Source organism: Haematobia irritans, chromosome 4, assembly GCF_050003625.1.
Source record: "Haematobia irritans isolate KBUSLIRL chromosome 4, ASM5000362v1, whole genome shotgun sequence".
Taxonomy (NCBI): domain Eukaryota; kingdom Metazoa; phylum Arthropoda; class Insecta; order Diptera; family Muscidae; genus Haematobia; species Haematobia irritans.
Genome location: NC_134400.1, coordinates 114,644,688 through 114,660,732, shown reverse-complemented (window position 1 = coordinate 114,660,732; position 16,045 = coordinate 114,644,688). Strand labels below are relative to the sequence as shown.

General features: G+C 29.3%; 1 protein-coding gene across 3 annotated transcripts in view; it reads right to left on the bottom strand.

Moving 5' to 3' along the window:
* Positions 1 to 16,045, bottom strand: part of LOC142235114 (uncharacterized) — a 170,058-nt gene that overhangs the window by 7,571 nt on the left and 146,442 nt on the right. For all 3 annotated transcript variants that reach the window (XM_075306350.1, XM_075306352.1, XM_075306351.1), the window contains 3 exons: positions 13,532 to 13,802; positions 8,334 to 9,075; positions 3,070 to 3,274 (listed from right to left, as the gene is read on the bottom strand). In XM_075306350.1, the coding sequence (XP_075162465.1) occupies positions 3,125 to 3,274; positions 8,334 to 9,075; positions 13,532 to 13,802 (1,163 nt within the window). In that variant the 3' untranslated portion in view covers positions 3,070 to 3,124. The remainder of the gene's footprint in view (positions 1 to 3,069; positions 3,275 to 8,333; positions 9,076 to 13,531; positions 13,803 to 16,045) is intronic.

Below are 16,045 nucleotides of genomic sequence, written 5' to 3'. Positions count from 1 at the left end.
TAAAAGATCATTGGTTAAAAAGTCCCAATTTAACCCTTTGTTTAACCTAGTTAACCGTGTTTCTCAGGTACAAAGTTTTTGTTTACCGGAAAAGTCGATTACCTTTCGGTAAAGGCGTTTAGTCCATAGAATTGGGGAATATCCTTAGTTGAAAGGAAATTCCAACAAATCTTCAATATAATGTAAATTGTCCTTAACTTCGTTGAGTTTTTGTAACTTGACTATGAAATAGGAGATGTTTTATTTTAAAGAAGCTTTTTAGTTGTGGTCAGTGTTACCAATATTGGAGATTTTTTTTCTCCAAAATGGGGATATTTTTTCGTGGATGGGGGGCGAAATTGTTGAGTTGGGGAATTGGTGAGGAATTTCCTAAATACACTCGTGAAATCATTTCAATACTTAATACACTTAATAAATAAGAAAATTCCTATACCACCCACTTGGTTATTGGAATTTTCATTTTCATTCATAAATGCATGGTGACCGAAATTCCAGTTTTATTTCTGGAGCATTGAGAAGACGACCACTACTTGCTAAATCTTCATCTTGTTGCATATCCCAAATTTTTATATGTTGTTCAATTATCATGTTAACTGAGTTCCTATAACAGAACCTATTTTTTATTTTTTCATAAAATCTTGTCAAAAAGTTATTGGGGATTTTTATGAGGAATTTTAATTTAAATTGGGGATTTTTGGGGACAAAAGTGTTCCATTTTGTGGATAACGGACAGAAAAATACTGGCAACACTGGTTGTGGTTAACATGTTATAAAGTACTTTAATACCACATGATACAAAAACAGAATAAACTAAAACAAGTAAGAAAGTCTAAAGTCGGGCGGGGCCGACTATATTATACCCTGCACCACTTTGTAAATCTAAATTTTCAATACCATATCACATCCGTCAAATGTGTTGGGGCTATATATAAAGGTTTGTCCCAAATACATACATTTAAATATCATTCGATCTGGACAGAATTTGATAGACCTCTACAAAATCTATAGACTCAAAATTTAAGTCGGCTAATGCACTAGGGTGGAACACAATGTTAGTAAAAAAATATGGGAAACGTTTAAATCTGAAGCAATTTAAAGGAAACTTCAAAAAAAATTATTTATTATTTATCGGTCGATATATATGTATTAGAAGTTTAGGAAAATTAGAGTCATTTTTACAACTTTTCGACTAAGCAGTGGCGAGTTTACAAGGAAAATGTTGGTATTTTGACCATTTTTGTCGAAATCAGAAAAACATATATATGGGAGCTATATCTAAATCTGAACCGATTTCAATCAAATTTGGCACGCATAGCAACAATGCTACTTCTACTCCCCGTGCAAAATTTCAACTAAATCGGAGTTAAAAATTGGCCTCTGTCGTCATATGAGCGTAAATCGGACGAAAGCGATATATGGGATATATATCGAAATCTGAACCGATTTCAACCAAATTTGGCATGGATAGCTACAATGCTAATTCTACACCCTGTGCAAAATTTCAACTAAATCGGAGTTAAAAATTGGCCTCTGTTGTCATATGAGTGTAAATCGGGCGAAAGCTATATATGGGAGCTATATCTAAATCTGAACCGATTTCAACCAAATTTGGCACGCATAGCTACAATGCTAATTCTACTCCCTGTACAAAATTTCAACTCAATCGGAGCAAAAAATTGGCCTCTGTGGTCATATGAGTGTAAATCGGGCGAAAGCTATATATGAGAGCTATATCTAAATCTGAACCGATTTCAACCAAATTTGGCACGCCTATCAACAATGCTAATTATACTCCCTGTGTAAAATTTCAACTACATCGGAGTTAAAAATTGGCCTCTGTGGTCATATGAGTGTAAATCGGGCGAAAGCTATATATGGAAGCTATATCTAAATCTGAACCGATTTCAATCAAATTTGGCACGCATAGCAACAATGCTAATTCTACTACCTGTGAAAAATTTCAACTAAATCGGAGTTAAAAATTGGCCTCTGTGGTCATATGAGTGTAAATCGGGCGAAAGCTATATATGAGAGCTATATCTAAATCTGAACCGATTTCAACCAAATTTGGCACGCATAACTACAATGCTAATTCTACTCCCTGTGCAAAACTTCAACTAAATCGGAGCAAAAAATTGGCCTCTGTGGTCATATGAGTGTAAATCGGGCGAAAGCTATATATGGGAGCTATATCTTAATCTGAACCGATTTCAACCAAATTTGGCACGCATAGCTACAATGCAAATTCTACTCCCTGTGCAAAATTTCAACCAAATTGGAGTAAAACTCTGGCTTCTGGGACCGTATTAGTCCATATCGGGCGAAAGATATGTATGGGAGCTATATCTAAATCTGAACCGATTTCAATAAAATTTGGCACACTTAACTATAGTACTAATTGTTCTTCTTGTGTAAAATTTTAAGCAAATTAGGGTAAAACGCTGGCTTCTGGGGCCATATAAGTCCATATCGGGCGAAATATATATATGGGAGCTATATTTGAAGTCGATTGGACTAAAACTGCGACCTAGACTTTGATTACAAAAATGTGTTCACGGACAGACGGACAGACGGACATGGCTATATCGACTCAGGAGCCCACCCTGAGCATTTTTGCCAAAGACACCATGTGTCTATCTCGTCTCCTTCTGGGTGTTGCAAACATATGCACTAACTTATAATACCCTGTTCCACAGTGTGGAGCAGGGTATAAAAATGCAATTTGTTTTCTAAATAAGCAAACTTAATAAGCAAAACTTAAAAAGAGAATTGCATCTTAAATTAATCCTTAAAACCCTTCTCAGTTTCCTTCGCTGAGAATTACTAGTAAAATGATTCGTGTACATGCAAATTCGCTGGAACCCGGAAAGTTTTTATATCAGTGAAATATTTCGATGCATTGCAAATGGTTTGATGGAGAATATAGAAATGCTTTGTTGGGTGTCATTACTTTTTCACTTGTTTTCCAATTTGATGTGATTTATAATTTATTTATATTTTTGTTAGATATTTTTGGGGGTGGTATCCATGGGATTATGGCACCACAAAACAAGAGCATATTTTACTTACTTTAGAACTTATACGTATGCAGCGATTAGAATCTCCTTTGTTGTCAGCTACAATCTTACAACCTTACCACCTCCACTCCTTGTGGTACAAAAAACGATTCTGCTGCTATTTTAAGTTTCTCATTGACCAATTTGGCAATTTTGGGTGTGCGACGCCAAACAAACTCCCTTGTGCGGTCATGGTTATCCTTGCTCTCCACTTCGACCTGAAACCGAGCAAAAATAAATGTTGTACTAAAGTAAAGACAAGAAAGTAATTAAATCTGATTTCCATCACTATGTATATAAATTTTAATTAAAGCTTCGTTTACAGTAGGATACTAGGCAATTGAACGTTTGGAAAATACATAACATTTCATATACACTATGTAATAGTGGTTGTGCGGGTGTATGTGATTGTGCCATGTGGATGTAAATGTATAAAGTAGTATTATATTAAATAAAAAAACAATTAAACTAATTAGAATTCTTTTCATTAGAAACAGATTAAAATAAAATTTACAAAAAAAAAAAAGCTTTATACTGAATAGAGCAACCCTAGTAATTAATATGACTGATATGATTTCATAGACATCGATTTCCCATTAATGAAGTTAAACAAATAAATTTATCCTAATTTTATAGGTCAATATTTAGTTTGGGTATGGGGTCTGCCTTCTGTTACAAATCCATTACAAAAGACCTCACTCTAGTAAATAACATGAATTCAGAAAACTTTGGCCTTCATGGTCATATAAGTCTAAATCGGACGAATGACATATACATATATGTGAGCTATATCTAAATCTGAATTGATTTCTTCCACAACCAATACTTTTGCCAATTTTGAAGTCAATTGAACAGAAATAGCGACATAGACTTTCACCGAAAGACGGACAAGGCTAAGTCGACTCAGGGCACAACTCTAAAAATTATTACCATCATTATTTATGTTTGTATTTATCTTCATAATTTATTATGACTTTAAATAAACTAATAATAATAATAATTTAGACAAACAACTATCGTTTACAATTTGTTTTTCGCTGTAAGGAAGTTTAGTTGGAAGAAAAGTACAGACTTTTTTTGTAAAAAACTTTGACTTTTATAGAAATGGTAGATTTTTTACCGTTTCTAGAAACGATCGATTTCTTACGAGTTTGTAGAATTTTTGATGTTGTGGTAGATTTTGTAGATTTTGGTATTTTACAATTTTTCAATAGAAATAGAGCTTCTATAGAAATGAAATTTTGACAAAATTTTCTATAGAAATAAAATTTTGACAAAATTTTCTATAGAAATAAAATTTTGACAAAATTTTCTATATAAATAAAATGTTCACAAAATAGAAATAAAATTTTGAAAAAAAAATTTGTATAGAAATAAAATGTTGAGAAAATTTTCTATAGAAATAAAATTTTGACAAATTTTTCTACAGAAATAAAATTTTGACAAAATTTTCTATAGAAATAAATGTTGTTGAAATTTTTCTACAGAAATAAAATTTTGACAAAATTTTATATTGAGATAAAATTTTCTACAGAAATAAAATTGTGACAAAATTTTTCTTATCAAAATAAAATTTTCTACAGAAATAAAACGTTGAGAAAATTTTCTATATAAATAAAATTTTCACAAAATTTTCTATAGAAATAAAATTTTGAAAAAAATTTGTATAGAAATCAAATGTTGAGAAAATTTTCTATGGAAATAAAATTTTGACTAATTTTTCTACAGAAATAAAATTTTGACAAAATTTTCTATAGAAATAAAATTTTTGCAAAATTTTCTATAGAAATAAAATTTTGACTAATTTTTCTACAGAAATAAAATTTTGACAAAATTTTATATTGAGATAAAATTTTCTACAGAAATAAAATTTTGACAAAACTTTTTTTATCAAAATAAAATTTTCTACAGAAATAAAACGTTAAGAAAATTTTCTATAGAAATAAAATTTTGACAAAATTTTCCACAGAAATAAAATGTTGATAAAATTTTCTATTGAAATCAAATTTTGACAAAATCTTCCATAGAAATAAAATGTTGACCAAATTTTCCACAGAAATAAAATGCTGATAAAATTTTCTATTGAAATAAAATTTTGACAACATTTTTTATAGAAATAAAATTTTTACAACATTTTATATAGAAATAAAATTTTGACTAAATCTTCCATAAAAATAAAATGTTGGCCAAATTTTCCACAGAAATAATATGTTGATAAAACTTTCTATTGAAATAAAATTATGACAACATTTTTTTATAGAAATAAAATTTTTACAACATTTTCTATTGAAATAAAATTTTGACAACATTTTATACAGAAATAAAATATTGACAAAATTTTCTATAGAAATAAAATTTTGACAACATTTTCTACAGAAATACAATTTTGACAAAATTTTCTATAAAAATAAAATTTTGACAACATTTTCTAAAGAAATAAAATTTGGACAACATTTTCTACAGAAACAAAATTGTGACAAATTTTTCTAAAGAAATAAAATTTTGACAAAATCTTCTATAGAAATAAAATATTGACAAAATTGTTGACAACATTTTCTACAGAAATAAAATTTGGACAAAATTTTCTACAGAAATAAAATGTTGACAAATTTTTCTACAGAAATAAAATTTTGACAAAATCTTCTACAGAAATAAAATCTTGACAAAATTTTCTATAGAAATAAAATTTTGACAACATTTTCTACAGAAATAAAATTTGGACAAAATTTTCAACAGAAATAAAATTTTGACAAATTTTTCTATAGATATGAAATTTTGACAAAATTTTCTATAGAAATAACATTTTGAAAAAAATTTGTATAGAAATAAAATGTTGAGAAAATGTTCTATAGAAATAAAATTTTGACAAAACTTTTTTATTGAAATAACATTTTCTACAGAAATAAAACGTTGAGAAAATATTCTATAGAAATGAAATTTTGACAAAATTTTCCACTGAAATAAAATGTTGATGACATTTTCTATTAAAATAAAATTTTGACAAAATTTTCTACTGAAAAATTTTCAATAGAAATGAAATTTGGCAAAATTTTCTATAGAAATAAAATTTTGACAAAACTTTTTTATAGAAATAAAATTTTCTACAGAAATAAAACGTTGAAAAAATTTTCTATAGAAATAAAATTTTGACAAAATTTTCCACAGAAATAAAATGTTGATAAAATTTTCTATTGAAATATAATTTTGACAAAATCTTCCATAGGATTAAAATGTTGGCCAAATTTTCCACAGAAATAAAATGTTGATAAAATTTTCTATTGGAATAAAATGTTGACAAAATTTTCCATAGAAATAAAATCTTGACAAAATTTTCTATAGAAATAAAATTGTATTTTTAGATTTTTTGTTTCGATTTTCGTTATTTATATGAACCTAACGTAACTTGTTATTAACCTTTAACCGGTGAGGTGAAATTTTTTTGCGTAATTTGCGACGTGTGGTAAATTTTACCCCCTCTTTTACATTAATATTTTTTCTGTAAAAAAATGTTTTTTTGTATCATTATTATATTTGTTGATTATTAAACATTGTATTTAACGAAAATAAAACAATATTTCGAAATATTATATGTTCTTTCAATGATTAACATATACTTTATTTCACACGTCTTTTTTAAAATATATATAAACGAGTGTTCGAGGTGGTAAATTTTACCACCACGTACCCAGTTAATGGTTAAATTGCTAAGAGGAAATACTTTTTAATGAAAATTCCTGTACAGTAAATATAAGTTGTAAGTCTTGTTGTGCAGGATAAATAAATTAATAAATAAAATAAAATAAATGTCAAAATGTCAAATGAAATATAACTTTGAAAAAATTTTGTATACAAAATAATTGTGACAAATTTTTCTACAAAAATAAAATTTTGACAAAATCTTCTATAGAAATAAAAGTTTGACAACTTTTTCTACAGAAATAAAATTTGGACAAAATTTTCTATAAAAATAAAATTTTGACAAATTTTTCTACAGAAATAAAATTTTGACAAAATATTCTAAAAAAATAAAATTTTGACAAAATTTTCTATAGAAATAAAATTTTGACAAATTTTTCTACAGAAATAAAATTTTGACAAAATTTTCTACAGAAATAAAATTTGGACAAAATTTTCTACAGAAATAAAATTTTGACAAAATTTTCTACAGAAATAAAATTTTGACAAAATCTTCTACAGAAATACAATTTTGACAAAATTTTCTATAGAAATAAAATTTTGACAAAATTTTCTACAGAAATAAAATTTGGACAACATTTTCTACAGAAATAAAATTTTGATAAAATTTTCTATAGAAATAAAATTTTGACTAAATTTTCTATAGAAAATTTTCTATAGAAATAAAACGTTGAGAAAAATTTTTATAGAAATAAAGTTTTGACAAAACTTTTTATAGAAATAAAATTGTATACAGAAATAAAACGTTGAGAAAATTTTCTATAGAAATAAAATTTTGACAAAATTTTCCACTGAAATAAAATGTTGATGAAATTTTCTATTTAATTATTCTATTAATATTTTGACAAAATTTTCTACAGAAAAAATTTCTATAGAAATGAAATTTTGACAAAATTTTCTATAGAAATAAAATTTTGACAAAACTTTTTTATAGAAATAAAAATTTCTACAGAAATAAAACGTTGAGAAATTTTTCTATAGAAATAAAATTTTAACAAAATTTTCCACAGAAATAAAATGTTGATAAAATTTTCTATTGAAATAAAATTTTGAAAAAAATTTCCATAGAAATAAAATGTTGGCCAAATTTTCCACAGAAATAAAATGTTGATAAAATTTTATATTGAAATAAAATTTTTACAACATTTTTTATAGAAATAAAACGTTGATCAAATTTTCTATAGAAATAAAACTTTGATCAAATTTTCTATAGAAATAAAATTTTGAGAAAATTTTCTACAGGAATAAAATTTTGAGAAATTTTTCTACAGAAATAAAACTTTGAGAAAATTTTCTGTAGAAATAACATTTGGAGAAATTTTTCTATAGAAATAACATTTTGAGAAAATTTTCCATAGAAATAAAATTTTGAGAAAATGTTGACAAAAAAATAAAATTTAAAAAAAATTTAAAGAAATAAAATTTTGAGAGAATTTTCTATAGAAATAAAATCTTTACAGAATTTTCTACAGAAATAAAATTTTGAAAAAATTCTAAAGAAATAAAATTTTGAGAAATTCCTTTTGATACAATTAAAATTAAAAATGTAGCCATATTAAATATGGCTCGAAATTTAATTACCTGTTTGGGTTGCTGCACTTTAATAGACATCAATGTAGCACGATCATTCACCACTCCGAATTTGATGCGTCCGATCATTTCATTGGTCCGAGCTGTAGCACTTTTCACATTTTCGACACCACCACGCTTAATCGATTTCTCGACGCGCAGCATTAATGGTCCTAAAGTAAATTTAGCCTTAATTGTGGAATTGCGACCTTCCGGGTCAGTCACCACTTTAACATTTCCGACACGCTTCAGTGAAGCCAATCCCGATAAACTGCCCTCAGCCTTCTGGACTTCAATACTATTTTTGTTGGCCGTATTTTTGGTACTGGGGCTGGATTTAAGTTTGTGTTTGTTATTTGCTGCTGCTCCCGTTGCGGCCGAGTTGCCATTATTAACTTTTTTACTGGCACCACTATGTTGTTGTTGTTGCTTGTGAGACTTTGTTGAAGTTTTCTTGTGATTTCCTGATTTGACAACGTCATTGGCATGCACATTGCGAGTTTCCGGTTTCAATTCTGTGCCTCCAATGATGACGTCCGCATCCGTCTCGGGGGTTGTCTCACTCTTTTGTTCGCTTTGACCAGCAACATTATTTCCAATTTGCTCAGTGGCTTTTAGGGTTTGCTGTTGTGCCTGTAATTGTTCCAATTGTAGTTGCAATTTCGTTTTTTCACCCTGTTGACTGTCCTTTGGCAAAGTTTCGATGTTGTCTGTATTTGTAGTGTCACTACGTGGTTCCGATTTTGTGTTTTTCCTATGAAATAGAGATAGAAGAGAATAAAAAAATATATAGAGCACGATATCAAATAAAATGTACATAAAAAATCAATTGGTCCAATTTAGAAATCCATACACACATGACTACAAACACTGTTGATACACACTAGTAATTCTGTGGGTAACCCTCTTCACTTCGTGATTGTAGTTCGATAGGCATACCGCACGAGTACACTCAAAAAAAAAGAGATGTCTGTGTCATCTCAGGGAGCCACCGTGGTGCAATGGTTAGCATGCCCGCCTTGCATACACAAGGTCGTGGGTTCGATTCCTGCTACGACCGAACACCAAAAAAGTTTTTCAGCGGTGGACTATCCCACCTCAGTAATGCTGGTGACATTTCTGAGGGTTTCAAAGCTTCTCTAAGTGGTTTCACTGGAATGTGGAACGCCGTTCGGACTCGGCTATAAAAAGGAGGTCCCTTGTCATTGAGCTTAACATGGAATCGGGCAGCACTCAGTGATAAGAGAGAAGTTCACCACTGTGGTATCACAATGGACTGAATAGTCTAAGTGAGCTTGATACATCGGGCTGCCACATAACCTAACCTAACCTATATACCAAAGAAAATATCACCAAAAACGCAACTGAAATGATTTTTTTTTTATCCCAAAGTGGTGAAAAGTAGATCAAAAACAATAAACTTCACATGTAAAAACTTAACAGTGCGATTAGCATTATTGGTAGATCAATGAAATTCTTCTACGTGGGTCTAAGCCCCTCCCCCGCCATTAATTCGAATTAAATTAATTAATAATTAATAAAATTATACGAACTTAATATTTAGACATTATTTGTGTATAATTTAAGAATGAAATATTTTAAGTTATGCTTATATGAGTAAATGCACGATCATTTTAAAATGATCCAAAATGAATTGCCATATCTACACTATTTAATAGGTACAAGTAAATACGGCAGTAAGTTCGGCCAGATTAACTAGAGTGCCAGAATTGAAATATGGAGGTCGCTTTATATGGGGGCTATATACAATTATGAACGATATGGACCATTTTTTGTGTGATTGGGGATCGGTTTATCTGAGACCGTTCGTCCGTCGGTCTGTTGAAATCACGCTTACTTCCGAACGAAACAATCTATCGACTTGAAACTTGACATAAGTAGTTGTTATTGATATACGTCGGATGGTATTGCAAATCGGCCATATAGGACCACTTTTACGTATATCCCCCATATAAACCGATCCCCAGATTTGAACTCCGGAACCTATTGGAGGAGCAAAATTCATCCGATACGGTTGAAATTTGGTACGTAGTGTTAGTATATGGTCTGTAACAACCATGCAAAACTATATCGGTCCATAATTATATATAGCCCCCAATATAAACCGATCCCCAAATTTGAACTTCGGACCCTCTTGGAAGAGCAAACTTCCATCGATCCGGTTGAAATTTAGAACCGGGTGTTAGCATATGGCCGCTAACAACCATGCCAAAATTGGTCCATATCGGTCTATAGTTATATATATATAGCCGATCCCCAATCACATCGATATCGGTTCATAATCACAGTTGCCATTCGACCATAAAAAATCTACCAAAATTTTATGGTTCTGTCTACCAAAATGTTATGGTTCTTTTCTTTTCCTCTGTTGGTTAAGCTACTCTTGTAGTTTAGCCAACGCAATGGTTTGTAAGCTTAGATCAGAACACGAAATATGATTGAAGTACAAACCAACAATAACAAAACAAACCAAAATTTTACTTCTATAGAAAATGTTGTCAAAATTTTATTTCTATAGAAAATTTTTTTGAAGATTTTATTTCTATAGAAAATTTTGTCAAAATTTTATTTCTATAGAAAATTTTGTCAAAATTTTATTTCTATTGAAAATGTTGTCAAGATTTTATTTCTATAGAAAATTTTGTAAAAATTTATGTCTATAGAAAATTTTGTCAAAAATTTATTTCTATAGGAAATTTTGTAAAAATTTTATTTCAATAGAAAATTTTGTCAACATGTTATTTCTCTAGAAAATTCTGGCAACATTTTATTTCTATAGAAAATGTTGTCAAAATGTTATAAAAATTTTATTTCTAAAGAAAATTTTGTCGAAATCTTATTTCTATAGAAAATTTTATCAACATTTTTTTCTATAGAAAATTTTGTCAAAATTTTATTTCTATAGAAAATTTTGTCAAAACTTTATTTCTATAGAAAATTTTGTCAAATTTTTTTTCTATAGAAAATTTTGTCAAAATGTTATTTCTATAGAAAATTTTGTCAACATTTTATTTCTCTAGAAAATTTTGTCAACATTTTGTTTCTATAGAAAATGTTATCAAAATGTTATAAAAAATTTATTTCTGTAGAAAATTTTGTCAAAACTTTATTTCTATAGAAAATTTTGTCAAAATTTTATTTCTATAGAAAATTCTATCAAAATTTTATTTCTTTAGAAAATTTTGTCAACATTTTTTTCTATAGAAAATTTTGTCACAATTTTATTTCTATAGAAAATTTTGTCAAAACTTTATTTCTATAGAAAATTTTGTCCAGGTGGATAATATACGTATTTAATCGACCTTTTTTAGTTTAGTATGTACCACGTATGGAGTAACTTACAATATAGAAGACGGTGGTTGGAAATTTTAAGATACCTTGCCATCGGCAAGTGTTACCGCAACCCAAGTAATTCGATTGTGGATGACAGTCTTCAGTAGAAGTTTCTACGCAATCCATGGTGGAGGGTACATAAGCTTCGGCCTGGGCGAACTTAAGGCCGTATATACATGTTTTTTTTTTTTTATACCCATCACCGTAGAATGGTGATGGGAGGTAATAGGTTTGCCATTCAGTTTGTAACACATCGAAAACTTGATTGGCGACTATAAAAAGGATATATTTTTGGTCAGGACGAAATTCTAAGACGATATAACAACATCCGCCCGTCCATCAATTGTAATCACGCTATAGCTTTCAATAATACTGTGACGCTAAACTAAAAAAAGACCGATTAAATACGTATATTATTCAGCTGGACAAAATTTTCTATAGAAAAAAATTTCACAAAATTTTCTATAGAAAACAAATTTCACAAAATTTTACATTGAAATAAAATTTTGACAAAAGTTTCTATAGAAATAAAATTTTTAAAACATTTTCTATAGAAGTAAAATTTTGACAAAATTTTCTATAGAAATAAGATTTTAACAAAATTTTCTATAGAAATAACGTTTTGACAAAATTTTCAAAAGATTTCAAATTTTGACAACATTCTCTATAGAATTACAATTTTGACAACATTCTCTATAGAATTAAAATTTTGACAACATTTTCTATAGGAATAAAATTTTGACAAAATTTTCTATAGAAATAAAATTTTGACAAAATTTTCTATAGAAATAAAATTTTGACAAAATTTTATATAGAAATAAAATTTTGACAAAATTTTCTATAGAAATAAAATTTTGCTAGATTACTTTTGTCTCGAGTGGCAAGTTATTGGGGATCGGCTATATGTAAATATAGACCGATATGGACCAATTTTGCATGGTTATTAGCGGCCATATACCAACACCACGTTGCAAATTTTAACCAGATCGGATGAATTTTGCTCCTCTAAGAGGCTCCGGAGTTCAAATCTGGGGATCGGTTTATATGGGGCTATATATAATTATGGACCGATATGGGCCAATTTTTGAACAGTTGTTAGAGACATATACTAATATCATGTACCAAATTTCAGCCGGATCGGATGAAATTTGCTTCTCTTAGAGGATCAGCAAACCAAATCTGGGGATCGGTTTATATGGGGGCTATATATAATTATGGACCGATATGGACCAATTTTTGCATGGTTGTTAGATACCATATACTAACACCATGTACCAAATTTCAACCGGATCGGATGAATTTTGCTCATCTAAGAGGCTCCGGAGGTCAAATCTGGGGATCGGTTTATATGGGGCTATATATAATTATGGACCGATATGGGCCAATTTTTCAACAGTTGTTAGAGACATATACTAATATCATGTACCAAATTTCAGCCAGATCGGATGAAATATGCTACTCATATTGGCTCCGCAAGCCAAATCTAGGGGTCCGTTTATATGGGGGCTATACGTAAAAGTGGACCGTATGGCCCATTTGCAATACCATCCGACCTACATTAATAACAACTACTTGTGCCAAGTTTCAAGTCGATAGCTTGTTTCGTTCGGAAGTTAGCGTGATTTCAACAGACGGACGGACGGACATGCTCAGATCGACTCAGAATTTCACCACGACCCAGAATATATATACTTTATGGGGTCTTAGAGCAATATTTCGATGTATTACAAACGGAATGACAAAGTTAATATACCCCCCCCCCCCATCCTAAGGTGGAGGGTATAAAAATATTTTTTTTAGTGTGTATAAAACCCATATAAGCTTAAATAGATACAGTTTGATTATTCGTAACTTACAGTTTCTTAATTGATATGTTGGTGGTTTGTGGTTTTGAGGTTTTTGTTTTATGGGTGGATACTTGTTGTTCCTTTTTGTGGACTTGGTTCGAAGCTTTCGTCGATGCTGTTTGGCCTGTTGTTGCAGCACGACCCGTCAATTGTACAACAAATGGGTCATAGTTATCCGACACGATTCGATTGATCCGAGCAAAAATGGCATCGACAAACTGATTATTACGCTCCTGGAAGGCGTCACCCGTCATGTCAATAATATTATGCTTCAATTCACCTGTACATTTGTCATCACATTTTGAATATGGTGGAAAAAAAGAGAAGGACAAATAATTTAATAAGTTTGAATTTCCATGGAGTTTGATTGTATGATAATGAAATGTTGATGATATGAAAATGGTAAATCATAATAAAAAAAATATGGTACCTAGCAACGATGAATGAAGACCTATGGTGATGGTCTTCACATGAAATAAGAGCTTAATATTAAAAATATAATTAAATTTTCCAAAGAGATACAGAGAATTATAAAGTCTTAAAACTATAATCTTTTTTTTTATAATTGCAAATAATATTTATCAACAATATAATCAGTAATGATAGATACCATTACCATTCAGGGATTCAGAGTTAATTGTGTTACATAATTTTATGTATATAAGATACGATTTAATATTCAACCGACAAAGCCACAAGGTATTAATGGTTACATTTTTTCAAGGAATTCGTTAAAACTTTCATGGTATGTATGCAGAGAAAAACGTTAATCGTTCAACTGATGCTAGATTTAATTTTTTTTTTATTGAAAAACAAAAATATATATTTTTTGGTTTACTTTTATTAATTTTATTCTTTTTACAATTTCATTCCACAGCCCAATGAAGGTGAGTAAATAAATCAAAGACCTTACAAATGAATATCAATTAATAACAGAATTCAACTTTTAAATAAATGGTTTAGGAATTTGTAAAATTGTTATAAACTCATAAACTTTTCCATTTTTTGCCAACTAATTTTTCCAATTAATTTCCTTATGCATCGGTATTATACAGGGTGGCTGATAGGTAGTGTAAAGCGCTAAATTTTTCAATTTTTGCCTAATTTTATTGCTTAAAAACAAAGAAATTCGCAAAAATAACATAATCCCCCATGTTCCGTTATTCGAAATCGCAAGAAGTTAATTTTCTTATAAAGATAAAAACTTATAAAGATAAATTCAATTTGTAATTAAACTTCTTATCAAATAGAACTATGTTGCGAAATTTAAATTTGAATGTTTTAGGGTTAAGAAAAAAAAGCCAAACGAAAATTTTGCGATTTCTAATATCGGAACTTACCCCAATATTTTAGAATCAGTTTAGATTTGTACGAATTGACTGCACGTAATGAAAAAAAAACATTTGGAAAACATGTACCGAAAATGTTTTTCTTTTTTTTAGAGTTTTTTGAACTACTTCGAAAATTTCAAACTGTTGTCACGAAAAAAAAATTGTTACAAAATTTTTATTTATTAATTTCGTTTATATCAAGCACTGCCCTGTTCTTACTTTAAGTCTTTAATAAGACAAAAATCGAACATCTTTTCGGAATCTTCCAAACATTTTTGGATTACATGTAAAAAAAAAAAACATTTTGGTGTTCGGTCGAAGCAAGGATTGAACCTACGAACCTTTATATGCCAAGCGGACATGCTAATGATTGTTCCACGTGGCCTACAAATATATGTTTCTGTTAAATAAACTTTCTTTACGTCGTTTCGTAAGCGCCCAAAACTATGCTATGAAAATAGAACTGTTTAACTGTTTATGTTGCTTGTGCGTTGATGGCTATAGCGATAATTGTCTGTAGATATCAAAAACAGCTATGTAGCCCAGTGGATAGTGTGTTAGCTTACAAACTGTATGATCCGCGGTTCGATTCTCCGGCGAAAGGTAAAATTAACAAGTATATACGGCCGTAAGTTCGGCCAGGCCGAAGCTTATGTACCCTACACCATGGCTTGCGTAGAAACTTATTCTAAACACTGTCATCCACAATCGAATTATTTGAGTTTCGGTAACGCATGCCCATGACAAGGTATCTTAAAACCTCCTAGCACCGTCTTTTAAATTGTATGACAAAATTTTCTATAGAAATGAAATTTTAACAAAATTTTCTATAGAAGTAAACTTTTGACAAAATTTTCTATAGAAATAAAATTTTGATAAAATTTTCTATAGAAATAAAATTTTGACAAAATTTGCTATAGAAATAAAATTTTGACAAAATTTTCTATAGAAAAAAAATGTTGATAAAATTTTCTATAGAAATAAAATTTTGACAAAATTTGCTATAGAAATAAAATTTTGACAAAATTTTCTATAGAAAAAAAATTTTGTTGTTTTTTTATTTCAGCTTAAAACCATACATTGACTAAACTACAAGAGTAGCTTAACCAACAGAGGAAAAGAATGTTTGTCAAATTTATTTGGGCAAAGCCCTATAGACTGCAAGATGGTTGGATGGACGCACGTTTCGGAA